The sequence below is a fragment of the Ovis canadensis genome, chromosome 2, assembly GCF_042477335.2.
Source record: "Ovis canadensis isolate MfBH-ARS-UI-01 breed Bighorn chromosome 2, ARS-UI_OviCan_v2, whole genome shotgun sequence".
In the NCBI taxonomy this organism is placed as follows: Eukaryota; Metazoa; Chordata; class Mammalia; order Artiodactyla; family Bovidae; genus Ovis; species Ovis canadensis.
In genome coordinates this window covers 9,722,627-9,747,661 of record NC_091246.1, presented here as the reverse complement: position 1 = coordinate 9,747,661, position 25,035 = coordinate 9,722,627, and the positions used below count along the sequence as shown (strand labels likewise).

The following is a 25,035-nucleotide window of genomic DNA, read 5'->3' as shown; positions in this document are numbered from 1 at the left end:
GTTTCCTGCTGTTCAGCGTACCATGTGGACGTCCCAGAGCCGGTGGGTGAAGTTCAATCTAGGAGTTTCTATGGGCTCTGAAACAAAAGTCAGGAGTCCTGCTGAAGCAGAAAGACCCCTCCGCCCCCCACCTCAGAAAACCAGGATCCAGTAAGCCCAGGGCATGGCCAGAGCCTTGGTATGGCTGAGGGGCCAGCCCCTGGATTTTAAAATTAAAAAACAAAAAACACATTTTTCTGAGTAGCCACGTCCATGTTGTAGAAGAGATGAGTGTGACCTGTATCTTTAAGAGAAAATTTAAGATGAGATGGTTTAAGAATCAAACAGGTGGGGCTTCCCTGGTGGCTAAGCAGTCAAGAATCTGCCTACCAGGGCTGGAGACACGGGTTCAAGCCCCAACCTGGAAAGAGCCCACATGCCTCCAAGGAGCTAAAGGCCATGCACCACAGCTTTTGAGCCTGTGCCCTAGAGTCTGGAGGCCGCAACTACGGAGCCTGCGTGAAGCAACTGCTAAAACCCAAGGGCCCTAGAGCCCGTGCCCAACAACAAGCCACCGCAACGAGAAATCCATGCACTGAAGCTTAGAGAGTCGCCCCCGCTCGCCGCAACTAGAGCAAAGCCCCCACAGCAACAAAGACCCAGCACAGCCACACACAAAAAAAAAAAAGCGTAGGTCATCTCAGCGTTTGGCTGGGAATGCTTCTGGTGCCTTCTGAGATGAGGGGACTCCTGACTGGAGGAGTCCCCTGAGGTGGTAAGACCAGATCCAAGGGAATTTTTTGTAGAGAAAGTTTTAGCAAGTGTCGTGGAGACATGTCTCCAGAACCAGGCAGGGAGGCAGCAGGGGCTGGTGACCCTCAAGGGTGGCTCTGTGTACACGGGCCATGTCAGTTCAGCTCCCTCACCTGGGCATGCAGGATGCAGGCCCAGGGCTGCCGGAACCTATTTGTCAAGAGAATTCAGAAACTTAGATTTTGATATGGAGGTTCTTTCTCTTTCAGTCGTGCTTCCTGGTATTCGGGATCTTAGTTCCCCAATCTGGGATCAAGCCCCCATCCCCTGCTGTGGAACTGCACAGTCGTAACCACTGGACTGCGGGGGAAGCCCCCAAGAGGTCCATTTTTAAATGGGGAATTCAGAACTGTGAGAGATACCTTATGAGCCAAAAAGGCCCATCCACCAGCTGAGCTCTGAGGGTGGCTGACCTATCTGTGGCTGGCATCCTCTGCTTTAGGCATTTGTCCTTTAAGTTCAGTTCAGTTCAGTTGCTCAATCATGTCTGACTCTGCGACCCCATGAACTGCAGCACGCCAGGCCTTCCTGTCTGTCACCAACTCCCGAAGTTCACTCAAACTCACGTCCATAGAGTCAGTGATGCCATCCAGCCATCTCATCCTCTGTTGTCCCCTTCTCCTCCTGCCCCCAATCCCTCCCAGCATCAGAGTCTTTTCCAATGAGTCAACTCTTCTCATGAGGTGGCCAAAGTACTGGAGTTTCAGCTTTAGCATCATTCCTTCCAAAGAAATCCCAGGGCTGATCTCCTTCAGAATGGACTGGTTGGATCTCCTTGCCATCCAAGGGACTCTCAAGAGTCTTCTCCAACACTACAGTTCAAAAGTATCAATTCTTCGGCGCTCAGCCTTCTTCACAGTCCAACTCTCACATCCATACATGATTACTGGAAAAACCATAGCCTTGACTAGACAGACCTTAGTCGGCAAGTAATGTCTCTGCTTTTGAATACACTATCTAGGTTGGTCATAACTTTTCTTCCAAGGAGTAAGCATCTTTTAACTTCATGGCTGCAATCACCATCTGCAGTGATTTTGAAGCTCAAAAAAATAGTCTGACACTGTTTCCACTGTTTCCCCACCTATTTCCCATGAGGTGATGGGACCGGATGCCATGATCTTCGTTTTCTGAATGTTGAGCTTTAAGCCAACTTTTTCACTCTCCTCTTTCACTTTTCACTCTTCATCAAGAGGCTTTTGAGTTCCTCTTCACTTTCTGCCATAAGGGTTGGTATCATCTGCATATCTGAGATTATTGATATTTCTCCCAGCAACCTTGATTCCAGCTTGTGTTTCTTCCAGTCCAGTGTTTCTCACCATGTACTCTGCATAGAAGTTAAATAAGCAGGGTGACGATATACAGCCTTGACGTACTCCTTTTCCTATTTGGAACCAGTCTGTTGTTCCATGTCCAGTTCTAACTGTTGCTTCCTGACCTGCATACAGATTTCTCAAGAGGCAGGTCAGGTGGTCTGGTATTCCCATCTCTTTCAGAGTTTTCCACAGTTTACTGTGATCCACACAGTCAAAGGCTTTGGCATAGTCAATAAGGCAGAAATAGATGTTTTCCTGGAACTCTCTTGCTTTTTCCATGATCCAGCGGATGTTGGCAATTTGATCTCTGGTTCCTCTGCCTTTTCTAAAACCAGTTTGAACATCAGGGAGTTCACGGTTCACATATTGCTGAAGCCTGGCTTGGAGAATTTTGAGCATTACTTTACTAGCGTGTGAGATGAGTGCAATTGTGCGGTAGTCTGAGCATTCTTTGGCATTGCCTTTCTTTGGAATTGAAATGAAAACTGACCTTTTCCAATCCTGTGGCCACTGCTGAGTTTTCCAAATTTGCTGGCATATTGAGTGCAGCACTTTCACAGCATCATCTTTCAGGATTTGAAACAGCTCCACTGGAATTCCATCACCTCCACTAGCTTTGTTCATAGTGATGCTTTCTAACGCCCACTTGACTTCACTTTCCAAGATGTCTGGCTGTAGATTAGTGATCACATCATCATGATTATCTGGGTTGTGACAATCTTTTTTGAACAGTTCTTCTGTGTATTCTTGCCACCTCTTCTTAATATCTTCTGCTTCTGTTAGGTCCATACCATTTCTGTCCTTTATCAAGCCCATCCTTGCATGAAATGTTCCCTCGGTATCTCTAATTTTCTTGAAGAGATCTCTAGTCTTTCCCATTCTGTTGTTTTCCTCTATTTCTTTGCATTGATCACTGAAGAAGGCTTTCTTATCTCTTCTTGCTATTCTTTGGAACTCTGCATTCAGACGCTTATATCTTTCCTTTTCTCCTTTGCTTTTCACCTCTCTTCTTTTCACAGCTATTTGTAAGGCCTCCCCAGACAGCCATTTTGCCTTTTTGCATTTCTTTTCCATGGGGATTGTCTTGATCCCTGTCTCCTGTACGATGTCACGAACCTCATTCCATAGTTCATCAGGCACTCTATCTATCAGATCTAGACCATACATGACCACTGGAAAAACCATAGCCTTGACTAGACAGACCTTTGTTGGCAAAGTAATATCTCTGCTTTTTAATATGCTATCTAGGTTGGTCATAACTTTCCTTCCAAGGAGTAAGCGTCTTTTAATTTCATGGCTGCAGTCACCATCTGCAGTGATTTTGGAGCCCCCCAAAATAAAGTCTGACGCTGTTTCCACTGTTTCCCCATCTATTTCCCATGAAGTGATGGGACCAGATGCCATGATCTTCGTTTTCTGAATGTTGACCTTTAAGCCAACCTTTTTCACTCTCCTCTTTCACTTTCATCAAGAGGCTTTTTAGTTCCTCTTCACTTTCTGCCATGAGGGTGTGATCTAAATATTTGTCCTTTGGGTCACTTCAAAACATCCCTCTTCAGAGTGGTACCTTCAGACTGATGTGGATGGTGGCCCCAGTGTATGGCACGTGCATGGAGGGGCAGGTATAGCTAGACGCAGGGCATGAGGACATTGGTGAGTTGCAGCCTGGAGAGCCTGTCGCTTCTCCCTGTGTCCCCATCCCCAACTCCAGCCACTTCTGTCAAGAGAGAGTCCCAGCTATGCCCGCAGATGCTGTCCCTCAGAACAGTCCTCTCTGTTGGAACCGAGAAGCCCCAAGCTAAGTGCTTTGGGGAAGATAAGAGGGAGGAATCTCTTATGTGATCTGATCAAGAGGGCTGCAGAGCTGTCTCCACCCAGAATCCTTGCCTCTGGGTTTGTCCCCTCCACCGGAGATGTGCGATGCCCACCCTTCTCCCTTCCTGAGGGTCTCTTAATCCAGTGGGCTAATGGCGTGAAAGGGACTCTGGACCAAGCGAGCTGCTGGCCCTTAGCATGCTGTTTACCCCACGGAGAAGAGGTGCCGTCTCTGCCTAGGTTTCTGCTGCCAGGGTCAGAGTTCCATTTCAGTACACACGAAGCTGGGGTTTTTTGCTCTCTCACCAGCAGCAGTCCTCAAGGCTCTGAGCAGATGGAGCTAGCAAGAGGTGTTTATGAATCTGATGTTTGTAGATGTGGTCTGTGTGATCTGGAGGCTCCTGGAGTCCTGTGCTTGGGCCAAGTTGGTGCCCAAGCCATGCTGGACAGCCTACCTGCTCTCTTCCTCCAGGGAGGAGAAGGAGAAGCTGGGCTAGACCCAGGACTTGCAGCTGTGGTCCAGGGCCAGATGGTTGCCCTGGACACAATAAAAAGGGCAATGAATATTCTCCTTCCGGGGCCAAGGGCCAGAGTGAGGATGGCAGGAGATGGGATCTCCAGGGCCTTTGAGGAGGAACAGCCTGAGGCTTTCCAGCCCCGGCAGCTACAGCTGGCGATATGGCTGTGAACAAAAAAAGGCTGCAGGGGTGGGTGGCTAGGGGTTCTGTGTGGCCAAGGGCAGGGGAATTCTTCCAGGCACTTGTGGGCATTTACCTGACCCCCCTGGGCACACACTAGGCATGGTAATTTCTTCTGACCCTTGGCCACTGATGATCTCTGCCAAACCTCTCCGGGAAACAAGTATCCAGAGTTGCTACCTCTTTTCTCTCCTGGCTTTATTAAAACAAAACAAAATAATCCCATTTTATACAGAACTGTGATTTATGTTTCGTAATTTGCATAGCCAATTTCATGTCCTGAAGATGGCTCTATTACATTTCCCACACACACATTTTTCATTTCTGGGGAAAGTTCATGCCCCCTCCCCAGCTGGTCTCCCTTCCCCCCAATCTCATTATACTTCGTGATGAACAGTCAGGACATGGAATTTCAGGAGTCTACAATTCGGTTTTTATTGGAACCTGCAGCAGGGCTCTGGGGCAGACTCTGACCCTCCCTCTTCCTGCTGCCTTGTGGACTTCTGGCCTGCGGGCCGGTCAGTTGGAGAAGCGCAGCAACTCCTCGTCCGCTGTGGACACAGAGAGGCTCAGGGAGTAGGTGTGGGGTCACCCAAGGGCCTGTGGTTGGGGGCAGTCAGGGCATGGGGATGCCTCATGGAGGAGGGAAGGCAGCTGGGACTGAGTTCGAGCCTGAGCCTGAGGCCAGAAACTTCTGCTTGCGGGGTGACTTGGTAACTCCAAGATGCATTACACAGGATGCCCTGGTTTTTTGCCTCCTGATTTACTTTAGGCACCGTTTTTCCGGTGGGGAGATAAGGCACAGAAATCTTAGTAGCTGTGGCTTCTCGGAATGCTATTCTTGTTATCCTCGCAGCATTGCCACCGTTACTAGTACTGGCTGCTGCTAGACGGGTATGAACCAAGCGAGGCGCTGTGCCGCCTAGGAAGTGGGTCCTTTGTCCCACTTTACAAAAGAGAAAACTGAGACTTAAATTGGTACAGTCCACGGGGTCACAAAGAGGCAGACATGAATGAGCACGCAAGCAGTGTAACAGGGACAGAGGTGGACTGAGAAGATCCAGAGGTCTGAGCCTTCAGGGAGCAGTGACTGGAAGTATCTGAATCGTTTGAGTAACGATGTGGCCAGCCCGAATGTGGCAATGAATGCCAGGATTGGAGCCCGCTTCTGCCCCACTCAACCCACCCCACCTCTGCTCAGGCCAGCACCTCCCCAGGCGCCTCATCCCAGCTGGGGAAAGGCCTTGGGCTTGGCCCCTTTTACAGGTGGGAAACTGAGAGAGTGGGTGTGCTGGTCACCAGTACAGAGTCCAGAACTCAGCTCTTCAGATCCCTACTGCCTACCAGGGCTCCCCGACCCAGACTCTGGTGGCCCCTCAGCCCCGCCCGGCGTCGTGGGGCCTCCTACCTTCACCAGGAATGCCGCAGTACTCCTTACACTCCTTCTCCGAGTAAAATTGGTTGCCATTGCCGTTGCAGCCCCCATAGATGAAGCGGACGCACTTCCCCTTGACAGCATCAAAGGCCCAGAGCTCGATGCCGGCTCGGCATGGCCCATGCACTATGGGGAGGTTACAGGCCTCTGCGGAGTGGGAGGGAGGCGCAGAGCATTAGAAAACCTCGTGATCACTGACCTGAGACACCCGGCAGGGACCCTACTCACCTGGAACGCCTAGACCTTTCCTACAGATTGAGGAATCGGGCCCCTGGAAGACCTACGTGCCGGGGGTTCCCCACACCCAAGTGCTTAATTCCTGTGCCTCCAGGAAACTGGCCCTGGAATCCCACCGCCTGAGCATCCTCTGTTAGCTACCTGTTCAGTGGGCAGGTGGTCTGTTGGGAGGACAGGAGAGGGCAGTGCAGGGGACGCAGGAGTGGGGTGGCACTCACCCACGGTCCGGCAGGTCTGCAGACACTCCTTCTCCGAGGGGAAGTTGTTGCCATTCCCCATGCAGCCGCCGTAGTAGAAGGTCTCACAGGCCATGGATGTACCATTATAGAAATACCTCTTGAACATCCCCAGGCAAGGACCCTGTGAGTAGCCCAGCTGGCAGGAATCTGTGGAGGGGCAGAACAGCAGCGCTTGCTGAGGGCTGACTGTGTGCCTGTCACCAGGCTGGACACTTCAAAGGGGAATCACCTCATTTAGTTTTCATCTCTGCATTAAGAGGAATCATTCTCAGCCCGTTTTAAAGGTAGGGAAATTGACTCCCTGAGAGGCAAAGAGATTTCCTCAGGGTTGCCTACAGCTAAGATTCCAAGTCATATTTGTTGGACTCCAAAAACCCGTGCCATAATATGAGACATTACCAATGGCCCAGAGACCAAGCATCCCACTTTTGTCTTGTCTGCCCAGCAGCTCTGTAAAGATAGTGGTTGAGGCTACATTCACCAGCATGCATGCTGGCAGCCTGACCTCTCTGCCTGATGTCCCAACCCTGTGCCTTTGCTCTCAGCATTCCTGCGCATAGAATGCTAGAATGCCTTCCTCCATAAACCATAAATGGACACAACGTGAATTCTGCTTCATCCAAGAAGTCTTCCCTGATCACTTCTCCCCTCCCTTTTCTGAGCTCCCTCAACTCTTTAGCTCACTCTCCTCTTTCAAGTCTCTTATTTTCTTCCTTGATTGCCTCCTCTACTAGACCAGAAGATGTGTTTGTCTCCATGATCCCAGTGCTCAGCAGAGGGTCTGGGGAGGGTGAAGCAAGGTCAGGTTCAATGTTTGCTGAAAGAGTTGAAGAGTGATCAGTCTATCAACTACACAGAGTATTCTCACATATTTTCCCATGTGTTCCCACAAGAGCCCTTGAGGTCAGTTCAGCAGGCTGTTATCCCATTGTACAATTGAGAAAACCAAGGCCAGGAAGCCACTAAGTGAAACAGACAGGCCAAGAACTTGCTTCTCATCATGGAGCTGAATATTTCTAAGCTCAAGGACCATGCCTTATGATCCACTCTTTCAACAATGTCTGGCACAGAGCAGAGGATGGGATTTGCCTTTTCTAGGCTTTTGCTTCATTCTAGTAGAAGAATAAGAAAGACTTCATGGTGATGAGGGCAGCTGGAGTGAACCAGCTGTGGGCCCTTCCTCTCTCGAGTGTGGCAGAAGGGGGTTTAAAAAAAAACAGGGAGTGATCCTCACCTTCTTTCTTGCTGAAATTAGTTACTGGTTGTCCAGCCCCAGAGCCTTCCTCTTCCTGGGTCAGCACAGCCCGCCGAGCCCTCTGGGGGAAAAAACAGAAGGAGCTATTTCAGGGACCTAGCCTCAGCTGTTCCCCTGGACCCCAGGAATGTAAAAGCCATTTGCTCTGAAGATCAAGGTGTAGACAGAAACACAGCTACTAGGCTGATGAATGGCCTGTTTTCCCCAAAGCATCGGGCTTCCCAGGTGGCACTAGTGGTAAGGAATCCGCCTGCCAATTCAAGAGACAAGGGTTCAATCTCTAGGTTGAGAAGATCCCTTGGAGGAGGGCATGGCAACCCACTCTACTATTCTTGCCTGGAGAATCCCATGGACAGAGGAGCCTGACAAGCTACAGTCCATGGGGTCGAAAAAGTTGGACACAACTTCAAAACCAAACAACAAAAACAACTGGCTAAAACAGACGAGGCAGGAGACAGATAAAAAGAAGCAGAACAGAAACTATCCAGACCCACTTCAGAAATCTTTCAAGGTTGAAGGAAACGGGAAGATATTCTCAAACAGGGAAGAATTCCAGGATTCAAATACTTAAAACTTCCTTGAACACAGCAGTTTGTGAAGAAATGGCAGTAAGAGATTAATAGAAATAATAACTCGGGAATGGTGAAGCTCTATTGTATTCACTAGGAGAGAATGTAGAATCCATTCAAATAGAGAATGAGTGCTAAATGTCTGGGCATTGCAGAGACAGAACAGAACGGGAATGGTACCAGTCTGGACAGAGTAACAGAAAAAGGGAAGAGGAGATGGAACACAGTTTTGAGAGCAGAGACGTCTGTCTGCCAAGTCCCAGAGACAGTAGACACCCTCTGAAAGCGTTCACTCACATTTAAAGTCGCTCAGTCGTGTCCGACTCTTCGTGACCCCATGGACTACACAGTCCATGGAATTCTCCAGGCCAGAATACTGGAGTGGGTAGCCTTTCCCTTCTCCAGGGGATCTTCCCAACCCAGGGATCGAACCCAGGTCTCCCACATTGCAGGCAGATTCTTTACTAGCTGAGCCATAAGGGAAGCCCAACCTTGACTTAGAGCATTCTTTAAGAAATAAACCTCTTGGCAAGGATAAATATTTATTTGAAGATTTTTTTTAAACCTTCAAACTTCAGATTTTTTTTTTTTAATTCAAGTAAAACAACAGTGAATGCCTTTTCAAATTCAGGAGTAGCGTCCGGAATGCAATTCCATTTAATAACAGCATATCTAAATCTGTGCATCTGTCTATCCAACTTTCCTTCCATCTGCCCCTCTCCAGGTTTATACAGGTCAAGATTCCTGGAATAATGTGTATGCTCAGAGTTTCTAGGTGGTGCAATTTTTCAAAACTTGTTTTTTATACTTTTTATACTGCATTGTTTTAATTCTTTGTGATGAGACTATGTTAGCTTTATAGTAGCAATGGTAATTTTTCTTAAAAAACAAAAAAGCAGTATAGCCACTATGGAAAACAGTGCGGAGAGTCCTTAAAAAACGAAATAGAACTGCCATATGACCCAGCAATCCCACTGCTGGGCATACACACCGAGGAAACCAGAATTGAATGAGACACGTGTACCCCAATGTTCATCGCAGCACTGTTTATAATAGCCAGGACATGGAAGCAACCTAGATGTCCATCCGCAGATGAATGGATAAGAAAGCTGTGGTACATATACACAATGGAGTATTACTCAGCCATTAAAAAAAGTGCATTTGTATCAGTTCTAATGAGGTGGATGAAACTGGAGCCTATTATACAGAGTGAAGTAAGTCAGAAAGAAAAACACCAATACAGTATACTAACACATATATATAGAATTTAGAAAGATGGTAATGATGACCCTATATGTGAGACAGCAAAAGAGACACAGATGTATAGAACAGTCTTTTGGACTCTGTGGGAGAGGGAGAGGGTGGGATGATTTGAGAGAATAGCATTGAAACATGTATATTATCTTATGTGAAACAGATCGGCAGTCCAGGTTCGATGCATGAGGCAGGGCGCTCAGGGCTGATGCACTGGGATGACGCTGAGGGAGGGGATGGGGAGGGAGGTGGGAGGGGGGTTCAGGATGGCCATGGCTGATTCATGTCAGTGTATGGCAAAAACCACTACAATATTATATAGTAATTAGCTTCCAATTAAAATAAGTTAATTAATTTTAAAAAGTAGGGAAGCAAAGAAATATGTTAACAGTGCGAATTCTATGTGGAAATAGGACAGTATTGTCCTTTTTTGCTTTCTTTCAGTTTTAAAAATTTTCTTCAGTTTGCATGCAACAAATTCTCTTTTCATTTTTATTCTATTACAAATATTTTCTAATCTTCTTTGTTATGGCTTCTTAGGTACACCCATCATTTAAAAGTGAACATCTAATTTCCAAATACATGGGATTTTATTTAAAGTATCTTTAATATTAATCTCTCATTTTGATACTATTTTCTCATTTAAATGCTTTCTTCTCTGCAGTCACCCTCTGTGTTATTTTTTTAGTCTAACTTTATTGAGGCTTTCGATGGCTAAGTCAAAGATTTCTCTTGGTAAATGTCACATTGCACTTGAAAATATGTGGATTATTTTCAAGTGTCTTTCAATATTGATTTCTAACATAATTCCACAGTGAAGAGAACAGACTCTGTATGATTTCAGTATCTTCAGACCATGAAATTTTTGCACTTCATCTTATGTCCCTGGATATGTTCCAGTGTCTCCTAGTTTATAGTCTATGGGAACTGGAATAGAATTTGTATTCTGCTGTTGTGTGAAAACTATATAAATCTTAATTATGTTGAATTGGTTTTCAGTGGTTTTCAGGACTACTATCTCCTTCCACTTCCCTGTATATTCATTCTATTAATTTTTGAGAGTTTGATATTGAAACTCCAACTACAAACCTTAATTTATCTATTAAAAAAATAATTGTAATATATAGTGGAACATATGTAACCTTGTTCTGTGTTTTCCAAGTCCCTTGTATATATGTTATATACTTTCATAATTAAAAAAATAAAGATTAAAATGAAAAAATTTCAAAAATATGTTTCTAAAATAAATATATGTACTTTTACACACACACACACATATATATAGACACAACAGTAGACTAAATTAGTATATATAATTTCCAAATAATCAGAGAAAGAATGAAGACTTAATCAGTATGGCAAAAGGCAGGAAAATTAAACAGAAGGAAGCCCCCCAAATCAAGTCAGCAAAGGAGAGGCATTGGCTTGAGAAACTGCTTGCTCTCGAGTTTGCTGTTTTTCAGAGCTCAACTGATTTTATTTTCATCTATTGAGTGTTGAGTATCTTTATCTCATTATTGAGTCTGTTTACTGCTTTTAGGCACTTTTCTAACGTCACTGGATTCCAGCACCTGCAAGGTAAAGGTAATTAATACATGCCACAGATGAGGAAAGGAACATCACATGGGGCAGCAACTAGCCCCATGCAGAACTGGGACTGAGCCCAGGTGGGTCTGACTTGCCCATCACTGCCTTCTCTCAGCAACCCCACCCACCGGCAGGGCAGGGGAGCCTAAGCGGGCAGGGTGGGGCTGGGCTGGGCTGGGCTGGGCTGGGGGAACAGAGGTGCTCACCGAGAGTGGAGTGGGCACTGGATCCTGCTCTCCAGGGACACATTCACCTGAGTCAGAGGACAGGAGAGAGAGGGAGTAAGACCCAGACAGGCTTTGCATCTTCCTCAGAACTGATGGCCATGTGGCGGGCGGGCCCCCTCGCTGGGACCTGTCCTGTGCATCAGCCCCCTGCAGGGACGGCTCCACCCGCATGGCTTGCTGAAGGGCATTGCTGGAAAAGTGATGGGCTGGTGGCTACACCGCTGCCACACCTCTATCGTCTCCACCCCTTCCCCACCACCAGCATTCCAAGGCTGACATCTATCCAGCACTTACTAGGCACCACGTATGGTGCTACTGTATTTAATGCCTTTATCTCATTGACCCCTCACAGCAGCTTCTAAGGGGGGACATTATTATCCCCATTTTACAGATGAGGAAATGAGGCTCTGAAAGCCGCCAGAAGCCACCCGGCTCAGTCTGAAGCTCGGTGCTCTAACCCCCACCCTCAATTGCCTTCCAAGAGGTGGCCCTGGATCCTGCTGTCACCGCACCTGGCAGGTGGCAGCAGAGTGGGTGCTGAATTGGCTCTAGTCTCAGCTCTGCCAGGCACACGCCGAGTGACCTGGAGCAAGTCCAGGGACCCAGAGTGCCTTCCTATAAAGAGAGGAGGGGAACTATAGCCCAGCTTACCTCAAGGGGTGGTGGGAGAGACCCAGGGGCTGGGGGGATGTTCTCCGGGGGCCACAGAGGATGGCGAGGGGACAGAAATGTGAGGGGGTGGGGTGCCGTTACCTCTGTCGGGCATTGTGAAGATGGCGTCTTCGGGGATGCCCACACCCAGGGCCACCTCCCTGAATTCCTCCAGCAGGCTTTCCCGAAGCTGCGGCTCACGCCCTGCAAGTGGGAGGCAAGAGGAGATGCCTAGAACAGCAGGGGCCAGGGCCGCCAGGGCCTGGCATTATTTTGCCCGGGAATCTTCATTTCGGGAACATTTGAGACCCATTGACTCAGTTGGGTCTCTTCAGCACCCTTACGGAAAGCTCAGCTCCAGAAGAGCAGGAGGAGCCTTCCCAGGCTCTCCATTCTGGGTCTCCCAGCTCTCCACCCAGCACAAGAGCAGTTCTTTAAGGGCCCAGAGATGCTAGAATTCTCTGGAAATTTTGAGCTCAAAAGAAGAGGCTTCAGCCTCAAATGGGAGACTGAGCTCTACCTCCTACAGGAGTTTTCACTTTTCCTGTAACTGGAGTTTTGTTGGAAGGAAAAAGCAAAACTCCCTGCACTTCCCCACTTCATTTCCCCAATGACAGGTCTCCTCCCACCCCCAGCTGCAGGCCTTTACCATAGAGCTTGGCAGTAATGGTGGGTCCATGGCGACGGCTCAATTTCTTGGTCAGAAAAATGGCATACTCGTCGTAGTTGGTGTGGACCACATAGGACTCCATGGTGATATTCCATTCTGCATGGAAGATGAAGGAAGACAAAGAGATCAGCGGTCAGAAGGCTTCTGTCCTGAGATCCTTCACCTATTCACCCACGTATCATCTATCCATCCATCCTTCTGTCCACCCATCCTTTGCATATGTTCATTTATCTATTCGTCCATCTTCACTCTCTCTCTCTGCATCCATCTCCTCCATAGATTCGTCATTTATTCATCCACCATCATTTCATCTGTGCGTCCTCTCTGTATATCAGCCCATAAATACATCCATTTTCCTTCCTTCCTTCCCTCCCTCTTTCCTTCTTGCTTTCCTCCATCTGTTAACCCATCAGTTTATGTATTTAATGACTGATTGATTACTCAACTAATCTACCATCACACATACATGCACTTACCATTTTTTGATTCTCTCACTCATTTATTTATCCAACCATTCATCTATCCAAACATTAACGCTCTGACACGATTATTTGATGCATAGAGCAAATTCAATAAACATTTGCTGGATTACTGATAAATTCATGTCCACATCTGTCTATCCCTTAGCACCATATACTCTGTACATGGTAGATGCTTAGCAAGTTTTTATCAGTTGATTGCAGATGCCTAACAGGAAGAGTGATGAAATCTTGATGTTATCCTCAGCATTCAGAACCATCACTTGAATTCAGTAATGTTTTCAGCTCATCGCTTAAAACCAGCACTTGATGAGCGTGTACATGGGTGGGGCAAGGGTCATGGGGGTAGGAGCTAGAGAGACAGAAAGAGAAAAGAGGGAGAGAGAGAAGAAGGAGGGGGAAATTTGGAGGGAGGGTAGATGACATTGCAGAAAAATGGGAGGAATGGCTGTAGGGGCAGAGAGGAAGCGAGCTTAAGACATCAGGCATTTTTTTTTAGCGAAGGAGAGAACTGTGGGAGTCCCCTTTGACTCAACTTACTGGCTTTGTGAAACAGAAACTTGCCATCGGTGCTTGTTTTCTCATAAATACCAGAGATCGATTCACAGACACCTTTCCTGGAAATGAACAAACCACAAGGAAGATAATATCTGGTAGAGACCATTGTCCTGACACCCCGCTCTCCTACAGGGTCCTTCCAAATACAGGGTTTGTTTTTTTTTTGTAATTTGAAAAGTAGTATTTCCAAATATCTGGTTTAATTCTCACACCAGTCCTGAGAGACATCTGTTTCACAGAAGAGAGCAAAGGGACTGAGGGGGAAAAAGGAGCTAACTGATGCTATCCTCTTGGTTAAACCCAGCACCAAAAATCAGCACAATATACGTATACACCAGGAAATCAGAGCGATTCATTAACACATTAATGCATTTATTACTTTCTGTCTCTCTTGCCCCATTTTCCCCATCTGAGAAATGGGGATAATGCTAGTTTCTACCTCATATGGTGGTTGAGAGCGTCAAATGAGATATTTTATGCAGAGAGTAAGTACTATGCACGCATTAGCTACTATCTTCACCAGCTGAGTTACCAGGGAAGCCCATTATTGTTATAATGATGATCATTTATCTTATTGATATTTAACGAGCATCATCTACGTGCCAAGCACTGTGCGACAGGCTGGGGATACACAGAAAGGCAGGGGAGACCCTGTCCCGTCATGGAGCATTGGACTGTAAAATCCAATGAGGGGGGTGGGCAGGCCAGAGGCAGATGGAGTCGGTGTGGTTACTGCCACGTGGGGGGAAGCGTGAGGTACTCAGAGAGCACAAAAGAAGGCATGTAACCTGAACCTGGATAGGTGGAGGGAGTCAGGGAGGCCTTCCTGGAGGAAGCAACAAAGAACCTGAGTCCTGAAGGATCCATAGGAATTAGCGCAGGAAGTGGGGAGAGGTTTTCTAGGTAGGAGAAATATCTGCAAAGTCCCAGAGGATGAAGGGTTCCAGAAACTGAAAGAAGATCCAGCTAGGTGGGTCAGAGAGTATGTAGGTGTGTGGGGAAGGGAACAGTGAGCGCTTGGGAGTCACGGAGGGCTGGAAAGTTATGTTGAAGGAGTTGAACTTTATCTCAAGGGCAATAGGGAAGGAACTCTGGAGTTTTTGAAAGGCCTTTCTGGTTGCGAGGTGATGAATGGATTGGATGGAAAGTTGGAGGTTAGAGGTGGGGAGACATGTAGAGAGGCTGCTGTAGATAACAGTAGGGAAGAAAGGTGAAGGTGACTTGGTCCAGGGCAGTAGAGGAGAAGAGGAAAGAAGGAAACAGACTGGAGGGAATAAGGCAGAGCGGGGGCGAGGCTGGATGGTGGACTGAACGGTCGTGGCAGAGGAAAGAAGAGTCTAAGACATGCGCCGGCACCCAGCTTTCCAGGTTGTGTAGAAACACCTTTGCTGAGCTAGCGGAAGCCCAAGGGGCAAGAGTAGATGGGGAAACAGGCAGAGTGTTGGGGGCATTGCCCTTGAGGTGTAGATGGGACAGTTAGAACGGGCTGCCCCGGCGGTGGGAAGCAGAGAAGTCTGGCCCTCAGGAGTGAGTCCTGGCTGAAAGTAGAGACCTGCCACTTTCCAGGACAGGGTGGAGGCTGAAGCCAGGGTGGGGGTGGGGATGGGGGTGGGTCCCAGTCCCCCAACCCCGTCCCCACTCACCGCCTGTGAGTGTTGGTGACGCTGATCTCCTTGCTCGTCGGCCCCGCTTTCAACACCACTGTGCTCATGGTCATCTTGTCCTTGAACCTCTTCAGCCATGGGCAGGTGGAGCCCACGGCCACATTGAACCACTTCCCGTAGATCTAGGAGGCAGCCAAAAGCCCTCGGGATCTGGACCTGGACAAGACTGGGGGGGAGCATCTGTCCCCCTCCCCCTTCTCAGTGACGTCTCCTCCTAAGTGATCATGTCTCACAGGTAACTGGAGGCTACGAGGCCTCCAGGGAGGTGAAGCCCTGATGATGGCGCTCCAGGCATCATGGCTGGCTTAGGAGGGAGATGGCCGGTAGACCCCACCCCGCCCGCTGGCAGGGGGCCTGACTCTGCTGAGATGCAGGCTCTGGGCTGCTCACTGGACAGGGTCCAAATCCCCATGCCCCAAGGTCACCATCAGCCACTGCCCCCCAAGAGCAGGAGTCCTGTCTCTTACTCCTCCAGGGATGCTCACCACCTTGCACACAGCCCATACCTCTGTGTTAGAAAGTAACTCCTTTCCCTAAGCTGAGCCTGACCCAGGACGAGCCTGCCGCTTCTAGAAAGAGCCCTTAGGTGTCTGCAGACCCTTCGCCATCCTGGACCACCAGAGACCTGTTCCTCATGCCCCGTTCCCCACGACCCTTCCTCATCCCTAAACGTAAACAAAATCCATACTGCGGCTACAAAGGTCAGAAGGAACCTGGGGTGGCGGTGGAGGGACAGGCTTTGCTCAAGGTCACCCAGTGATTTGGGCAGAGCTGGGGTTGGACAGCAGCTTCCCCTGCACAGCACCCTGCCATAGCCACTTAGTCCCACCGGCCTGATTTCTGTCCTGCTCCTCTTCTCCCCATGATCCTACAGGTAGGGCAGAGGGCCCAGGATGGGCTAACAGAGATGTTGCGGGAGAGGTTAAAGGATGAAGGGATGCAGGTTAGAGGGTGGGCAGAAGAGTCACACAAAGCTGGGCACTGCCGGGGGGAGGCGCTGCAGGGGCAGCAGGACTTGGTTGGCACCCAGCCTTCTCTGCTGCTGCTGCTAAGTCGCTTCTGTCGTGTCCGACTCTGTGTGATCCCATAGACAACAGCCCACCAGGCTCCACCGTCCCTGGGATTCTCCAGGCAAGAACACTGGAGTGGGTTGCCATTTCTTTCTCCAATGCATAAAAGTGAAAGTGAAGTCCCTCAGTCGTGTCCAACTCTTGGCGACCCCATGGACTGCAGCCCACCAGGCTCCTCCGTCCCTGGGATTTTCCAGGCAAGAGTACTGGAGTGGGGTGCCATTGCCTTCTCCAAGAAGCCTCCTCTGGGTGGGTTCTAATTGGAGCACGATTTCCCTTGGAGCCCAAAAGTGCAGGTTCAGACTTTAAGATCTTTGACTCAGAATGGCAGCCCAGCGTCCCACAGAAGGGTGAGCGCAGAGGTGCAGCTTCAGTGAAGTCCTGACAGTCTGAGCAGCAGGAAGAGCCCTGAGGGACCCACCCCTGGAGTTCCAGATGCAGAGACTGAGACCCCAAGGCACACAGGACTTGCCCCTTCCCGCCAGCAAGGCCCAGCGGCTCAGACACCCCGCCATCACTGCCAGAGACGCCAGCCTTACCCTAGACAGGTCGAAGTTCTCCTGCACTTGAATGTCATCAGGCAGTGTGGGCAAGGGGCTGGCATTCACCGCCAGGCAGGCAGTCAGTAACAGCAGCAGGCCGCTGAGACTCCGCATGGCTCCGGTTCCTCTGTCTGGGGTGTCACTCACAGGCTTGGCTGGTCTGGGGATGGAAGAGGCACCAGCTCCCTGCTCGAGGCAGCTACGGACTGGGGCTGGGGAAGGGGCCTGCGGCTGTAGGTGACCTTGCTGTTTGCCCTGCTAGGCCAGGACCAATCAGAGCCCCAAGGCCAGGGCCGATCGATCCCTTTTAGTACCCTGGCCGGGGTCACAGTCCCCAGGGGCCAGGGTAGCTGTTTCAGAGGAGCCGCTGGTCAAATGCAACCTGGCCTGGGTGCAGCTGGATGCTGGGTTCAGGCATCACAAGGGCTTCCCCAGAAGCTCCTCACTTGTGTCAGGCAGGATGGGAGAGACCAGCAGCCCAAGCCCTTCCTGCTGAGTCATTCCACCTGTAAGCCAGGAGAACAAGCCCAACTGGCCTGTTTACCATACACAAAATTCTAGGGCCTGGGGAGAGTAAGTGACTTAGCAAAGACTATAAGCTGTTCTATGGCAAAGCTTGCTTCCCTGTGGCTCATATTGTAAAGAATCTGCCTGCAAGGTGGGAGTCCCGGGTTCAATCCCTGGGTTTGGGAAGATGCCCTGGAGAAGAGAACGGCTACCCACTTCAGTATTCTTGCCTGCAGAATTCCATGCACAGAGGAGCCTGGCAGGCTACAGTCCGTGGAGTTGCAAACAGTTGGACCTGACTGAGCGACTTAACACCACCACCATGGCAAAGATAAGACTAGAGCTCAGATATCCTGTCCCCAGAGCTCCTTCTCTGACCCATGGCTTCCCACAGCCGTAGCAAATAATATTAGTAGTCAAAATAATAATAATGCTGCTGCTGATGTCCACAGCTTCGATGCACTGAGCCTCTGGTATGTACCAGCTAGGCATAAGTACTTTTCACCTGCCCTGAAATGGCTCATCCCCACAACAGCCCCAACAAGCAAGTGCTGTTTTTCCCCTTTATAGACAGGCAGCCTTTGGTGGTGGCTGAGAGCATGAACTTGGGAGCCAGGTTGCTCTCTGTGCTGCTCACTGGGGCAGAGGGCAGCATTGGGTGAGCGACTTTACCTTTTACCACATCCATGTCTTCATCTGAAAATGGGATAGTAGCAGTTCCTGGTTCAGAATATTGTCACAAGGATTGAAGAAGGTCATGCTTGCAAAGCACTAGGATGATAGCTGGCACATGGCGGGAACTGATTGTGTTTCCTGAGGGTTGAATAAAGTCCCCTCCCCACAAACTCAAGTGCACCTGGGACCTCAGGTCCGTATGTAATTAGTTCAGATGAGGTCCTACCGGAGGAGGATGAAACCTCAGTCCAAGGACTGATGTCTTCATAAGACAAAGAGGAGGGAGACTTGGACTCAGAGACACACAGGGAAGATGGCCACAGGAAGACAGAAGCTGAGACTGGAACGAGGCGGCTGCAAGCCAAGGAACGCCAGGGGCTGCCGACATGAGCTGGGAAGAACAAGGAAGGCTTTTCCCCTTGAACCTTCAGGAAGGATTCGGCCCTTCTGACAACTTGCTGTAGAACTTGCAACCTCCAGAACTGGGAGAGGAAACGTTTCTGTTTTATTACACTACCCACTCTGTGGCGGTCTATTAATGGCAGCCTTAGGAAACTAGACAGTGTTCATTCCACTGAAATATTTAATGGGAATTTTTAAAAAGTAGATGTTTGTCTCAAAAGATCAAACTCGTGCTAGTGATACTGCAGGTCCTCTCTACTTTAAAAATTTTTTTAAATTATGAAAGTATGATAACACATTTACACAAAACTTGGAAAATACAGAAAATTATTTTTTAAGTAGATAAATTAAGATTTTTAATTGGAGTTTCAATATCAAACTCTCAAAAATTAACAGAATGAACGTGCAGAGAAGTAGGAGGATATGAAAAGCATGGAAAGCACTATTAGCCTGAAAAGCGTGAAAGCATGAAAAGCATTGGAAACCAGTTCAACATAACTAAGATTTATACAATTTTCACATAATAGTAGGAACCAGTTTCTATTCAAGTGCCTGTAGACTGTAAGCCAGGAAGCACTAAAACACAGCCAGGGATGGAAAACAAGCTGCAAAAAGTTCACAGTCTAAAGATATTGAAATCATACAGAGTTTGTTCGCTTATCACTGTGGAATTATATTAGAACTTAGTATCAAAAGATACTTGAAAATGACCCACATATTTTCAAGTGCAATGTGGCATTTACCAAGAGAGACCTTCAACTTAGCCGTTGAAAGCCTCAGTAAAGTTAGACTGAAAAAAACACAGACGGTGATTGCAGAGAAGAAAGTATTTAAATGAGAAATTAATATTAAAGATATTTTAAACAAAATCCCATGCATTTGGACATTAGATGTCCACTTTTAAATGATGGGTGTATCAAAGCAATGACCACAAGGAAGATTAGAAAATATTTGCAACAGAATAAAAATGAAAAGAGAATTTACCAGAATGTGTTGCATGCAGCTGAAGCTGCTCCATGCAATTAAATGCAACGCGGAATCTTGAAAAAGGTATGAAAACAAATGATGAACACTAACATAAAATCTGTGGGATTTGAACAAAATCTGTACTTTAGTTAATAATACTGTGAAAAGTAGAGTGTTAGTTGTTCAGCTGTGTCCGACTCTTTGTGACCACATGGACTGCAGCCCTCTAGGCTCCTCAGTATCACTTGTTAATCTCCCGATTTTTTTTTTTTTATGACATAGTATTTCTTCATATTCTCAGAACTGAACTCAACGTTTCAAGCCTCATTCAAATTTTTTTAAATCACTAAGATAATAAATTTTCTAGACTTTAAGCAGTAATACTAGATGCCAAAATACACAGAACTATATTAAAGTTTTGACTGAATATAAATTAGAAATCCAGCATTCTATTCATACTAAGTCAAACAAGAGGAATCAAAATGTCATAAGCTTTTTTAGATAGGCAAAAATTCATAAATTTTCTAAAATATATGTACTATACATATTTGTTGTTTAGTCACTAAGTTGTGTCCGACTCGTCAGCCTCGTGGACTACAGCATGCCAGGCTTCTCTGTCCTTCACTGTCTCTCAGGGTTTGCTCAAACTCATATCCCCTGAGTGGATGATGCCATCCAACCATCTCAACCTCTGTCGTCCCCTTCTCCTCCTGCCCTTAATCTTTCCCAGCATCAGGGTCTTTTCCAATGAGTCAGCTCTTCGCATCAGGGGCCAAGGTGCTGGATCTTCAGCTTCAGCATCAGTCCTTTCAATGAATATTCAGAGTTGATTTCCTTTAGGATTGACTGGTTTGACCTCCTTACCATCCAAAGAACTCCCAAGAGTCTTCTCCAACACCACAGTTTGAAAGCATCAATTCTTGGGCACTCAGCCTTCTTTATGGTCCAACTCTCACATCCATACATGACTACTAGAAAAATCATAGCTTTGACTATATGGACCTTTGTTGGCAAAGTGATGCCTCTGCTTTTTAAATACCCTGTCTAGGTTGGTCATAGTTTTTCTTCCAGGGAGCAAGTGTCTTTTAATTTCATGGCTGCAGTCACCACCTGCAGTGACTTTGGAGCCCAAGAAAATTAAGTTTGTCACTGTTTCCGTTGTTTCCCCCATCTGTTTGCAGGGAGAAATATCAATAATCTCAGATATGCAGCTGACACCACCCTAATGGCAGAAAGTGAAGAGGAACTAAAGAGCCTCTTGATGAGGGTGAAAGAGGAGAGTGGAAAAGCTAGCTTAAAACACAACATTCAAAAAACTAGGATCATGGTATCCGGTCCTGTCACTTCATGGCAAATAGATGGAGGAAAGAATGGAAACAGTGACAATTGTCTTCCCTCTTGTTCAGAGTTTCTCAAGCTTTTATGGTTTTTTTCGTGGTGATAGTGAGGAGGCAGTCTGAACTCAAAGGGGCTCTAAGAGCCAGAAGCCTTGACTTGTTCGATACAACTTTGGGGATGACCTTCCCTCTGCGAAGCACACTTTTCTCACCTGTAAATGGAAGACAGGAATCCCTGATCTGACAAGAGGTCAAGTGAGCAATGTGTGTGAAAGCCCACTGCCTCGCCTGTGCGATGGTGTCAGGATGTCTGCCTTTGAAGAAAGCAAGCCTGATACAAGAATGAAAAAAATCGCAACGAATCCTGAACAGGAGCAGAGCCATCCTGTGAAGGTTGCCTGCAGGGCACCACAGTGGCTCATCTGACCTTCACAGAGGGTCTGCATTGTCAGGACCGTCAAGCCCCCTGGCCCCAAGGGAAGCCTGAGACCCACACGGGTGTAGAAGAATCCCAGCCTCTTTGGGGGCAAAATTATTCAACCCTCCGCACAGCCCCTCCTGGGGGAGGGGAGAGGCAGGGAGGATGGGCCCAGGATGTTGATCTCTTCTCCCACCTCCAGACATGTTTGCTCTCCTGAGATTATTAACCAGAGTAAACAGTGAGAGCAAACTCTGACAAAGCCCACCTGGACTTTGAGCTGCTTTTTAAAAATTAATCCGGAACCACAAGGACGCAGGGCTAGCAGTAAACAGGAGTGCTGACCCTCTTCCCCCTCTGGCCCTCGGGGTGGAAGGAGAGAGGCTCTGGGGCCCCTGTCCTCCTAATGGATCCAGGGTCCAAGGGTCCACTGAAATTGGCCAGGTCCCAGAACCCTTTCCAGGGGAGGGCAAGGGCCTGACCACGCAAGAGACCTCCGAGCCTCAGAGCCAGGGCAGGAGGGAACGGAGGCCTGTTTCAGATGAACCCTCTGGGCCTCGGAGAAGGAAAAGAACTTGTTCAAAGTTCCCCAGCTTGGGGGTGATGCAGCTGGAGGTCATATGGGCCTGGCTCCAGAGCCCAGGCTTTCCCCCATCCTTTATTCATCCGTCCACTCATTCATTTACCAAACATGCTCTCCAGGCTTGGTGCTGAGGATAGGATGGAAAAGAGGACACACTCCCCAGAGCTCCGCCCCCAAGAGCGAACCTGGCATGATGAGTAGAAATCAGCCAGCCAAAAAGGCAGGCATAGGGTGGGGGTGGGGTGGGAGGAGGAGAGGGTATTCCAGACAGAGGAAACAGCAACCGTAAAGGCTTAGAGGAGGACGGTGGAGAGAGAAATGTATATGGGATGCAAAAACAAACAAGCCAAACCACAGGTCTGGAGCTTGGGAGACAAAGAGAGACGTGGAGCGAGCCGGGGAGGTGGAGAGGACCAGCAGGGAGGACTGCGACGCCAGCTCAAGGGGATTGCTGGTTGTCTGGAGTATCTGGGGAGCCCTGGGGCATTTTCAGAAGTGCTTCTGGATTCATAATCGGGAGAGATGGGTGAGGAGGCAATGCAAGTAGGAAGCTCAGGAAAGCAACTCACTGGGAGGTTTTCCAGGAAGAAGGAAGGGGCCGGAGCAATGGGATCTGGTGAACAGACCGGCAGGGACATCAAAGACATTATTAGGTGGAGATGGCCAAGGTTGGGACCTTCCTCCGCTAATGGAGGAAGCGGGTGGCAGGGAGGCCTCGACTCCCCATGGCGAGGTATCCAGCCGTGGGCCTCATCCCAGGGCCTGACGCTGCCCAGTTCCCTCAGACTCAGAGCCACAACCTTTCCCTCCAGGGGAAACTGGAGGCGGTAGCACACAGGACTCCTCCAGTGATGGAGGAGGAGTTATTCTCACCGGCCAGCTCTGTCTAGGTTTTGTTCCCCATTCCGGTCACAAAGAGCCAGGCCACCCACCGGCTGGAGTTCCAGTCCTTGTGACTTGCTGGGTGACTGTGGGCAGTCTTTCTCTCCTTGACCTCACCCTCCTCCTCTGGATTCCTGATGAAGGTATAATCTCATGTGACAGGTGAAATAAGCACTGGGTGAGGGGACTTTGTGAAAGTGCTCCCAGTGTACACATGGGAGGGACAAATGTCATCACAGGCACTTCGCACAGTGTGCTAAGGTAAAGGCCCCATGCTGCTGCTGCTGCTGCTAAGTCGCTTCAGTCGTGTCCAACTATGTGCGACCCCACAGACGGCAGCCCACCAGGCTCCCCCGTCCCTGGGATTCTCCGTAGGTAGCAGAAATCACACGCAAAAAGGTGTGAGCACCCCATGTCCACTAGAGGGCAGCAGAGAACGCCAGAAAGAAGGAATTTGTTCACAGGTTCCTCCTTAGGGACCTGGAGGCAGAAGCCAAGAGTCAAGGCCAGCAGAAGTGGTAGAACCAGGGCTGGAATCCAGCTTCCCTTGCCCCAAGCCTGCTTACACCCCTCTGATGAGTGTAAAACACTCAGCTCTGCCTTGCCTATCCCCACCCCGGCCACAGACCTGGATGCTTAGGTGAGCCCTCTTTAAAACTAGTTCCCTGCCCAGTGAATTCAGTTCTCCTGGTGAGCTAGGACTGGGTGTTACTGCTATTGAGCACAAGGGCTGCAACCACCTGAATAAGCACTTAGGTTCATAATGTGTGCCAGGTCCAGTGCTGAGGACTCAGCAAGCACGTCATATTGAATCCTCTGCTTAAGGTTCCATCATTTCACTATGATGTGTAGCCCCATTTTGCAGATAGGAAAATCGAGGCCAAGAGATCAGATGACTTGGTGTCAAGGGTCACCCAGACAGTGAGTAGTGATCCAAACCCAGATGTATCTCCCTGACCGCCGAGTCACGCTGCTGACTTCCCAGATCCTTGTCCCCTGATACACAGTGGGCCTGTGGCTGTGTTCTTTCAGACACCTGGAGCAGAGGGGTGGCTGTCTCCCTCCTGTACTCCTCTCAGCGTGAATGAGCCTTGTTCTCCCTTCCCCGGCCAAGAGCATGCTTGCTTTCTGCCACAGCAAGACTTGGCCCTTCTTTTCTTCCTCAGAGACCAGCACTGTGCTGGCCACTTAACAGCAGCTCAGAGACCACCTACTAACCAACCGACTTAGAACTGTGAGCAGAATGTAGGTCAGACCCTAGAAAAGACCACCCAACTAGAAGACAGCAGAGGGAGACTGGGAGATTGAAATCACCATGGCCAAATCCTTGAATCACGACCCATGAATGAGTGACTGGGGTATTCCCAGACACAATTGTAAAAGCAAAGGCCCCTTGAACCGCTGATTTTGAGTTATTCTGTGCATCATGGCTGGCAGGATCCTCAAGCCTTTGTCCAGCAGAGTGATGACCGAGCAGCTGAACTTTGCACCCAGACTGTCCTGGGTTCCAGTCATGGCTGTGACCCCTTCCTGCCTGTTTGGTCTTAACCGATGTCAACTTTCTCAACCTGTCTTTTCCTCTGTTAAATGGGGTTCATAAGAACTAATAAGGGCGTATAAGAATTAAATGATGAGAAACATGTCACTTTCTTGCTCCTTGGAGAGAGCTTAGCAAGTAATAAACGGTAACCCTGGGTGGAGGACCCTCTTGCGTGTGTGCTCAATCATGCCCGACTCTTTGCGACCCTATGGACAGCAGCCCACCAGGCTCCTCTGTCAATGGAATTTTCCAGGCAAGAATACTGGAGTCAGTTGCCATTTCCTTTTCCAGAGGATCTTCCTGACCCAGGGATTGAAACTGCATCTCTTGCATTTCCTACACTGGCAGGGAGATTCTTTACCATTGGGCCACCTGGGAAGCCAGAGGATTCCCCTGCTTGTGTGCACACTTAGTTGCCTCCGTCATGTCTGACTCTTTGCGACCCCATGGACTGTAATCCACCAGGCTCCTCTGACCATGGTATTCTCCAGGCAAGAATACTGGGCTGCTGTGCCCTCCTATAGGGGATCATTTCTACCCAGGGATCAAACCTCGTGGTTCGATGCAGCGGATTCTTTACCACTGGGCCACCCAGGAAGCCAGAGGACCCCCTTAGATGTTGTCAATTCAGCCCCGTGATTGTGGGAGCAGGTGGCTCAGCTTGCAGAAG

The 25,035-nt window shown here is 48.7% G+C and overlaps 1 protein-coding gene across 3 annotated transcripts; it reads right to left on the bottom strand.

The window, feature by feature from the left end:
• Positions 1-5,028: 5,028 nt before the first annotated feature.
• On the bottom strand, positions 5,029-22,964 carry AMBP (alpha-1-microglobulin/bikunin precursor). Of its 3 annotated transcripts, none has more exons than XM_069575352.1 (11): positions 22,817-22,964; positions 17,053-17,561; positions 15,423-15,565; positions 13,762-13,838; positions 12,722-12,838; positions 12,175-12,276; positions 11,401-11,447; positions 7,764-7,845; positions 6,509-6,676; positions 6,027-6,200; positions 5,029-5,169 (listed from the first exon to the last, which is right to left on the bottom strand). In XM_069575352.1, exons 2-11 carry the CDS (start codon positions 17,167-17,169, stop codon positions 5,138-5,140), a joined length of 1,059 nt encoding a protein of 352 aa, XP_069431453.1. In that variant the 5' UTR covers positions 17,170-17,561; positions 22,817-22,964; the 3' UTR covers positions 5,029-5,137. The 3 variants fall into 3 exon arrangements, with proteins under 3 accessions (XP_069431453.1, XP_069431451.1, XP_069431454.1); XM_069575350.1 differs by lacking the exon at positions 22,817-22,964 and adding an exon at positions 19,624-19,810 and having other exon boundaries at positions 17,053-18,719; XM_069575353.1 differs by lacking the exon at positions 22,817-22,964 and adding an exon at positions 18,235-18,460.
• Positions 22,965-25,035: the final 2,071 nt, after the last annotated feature.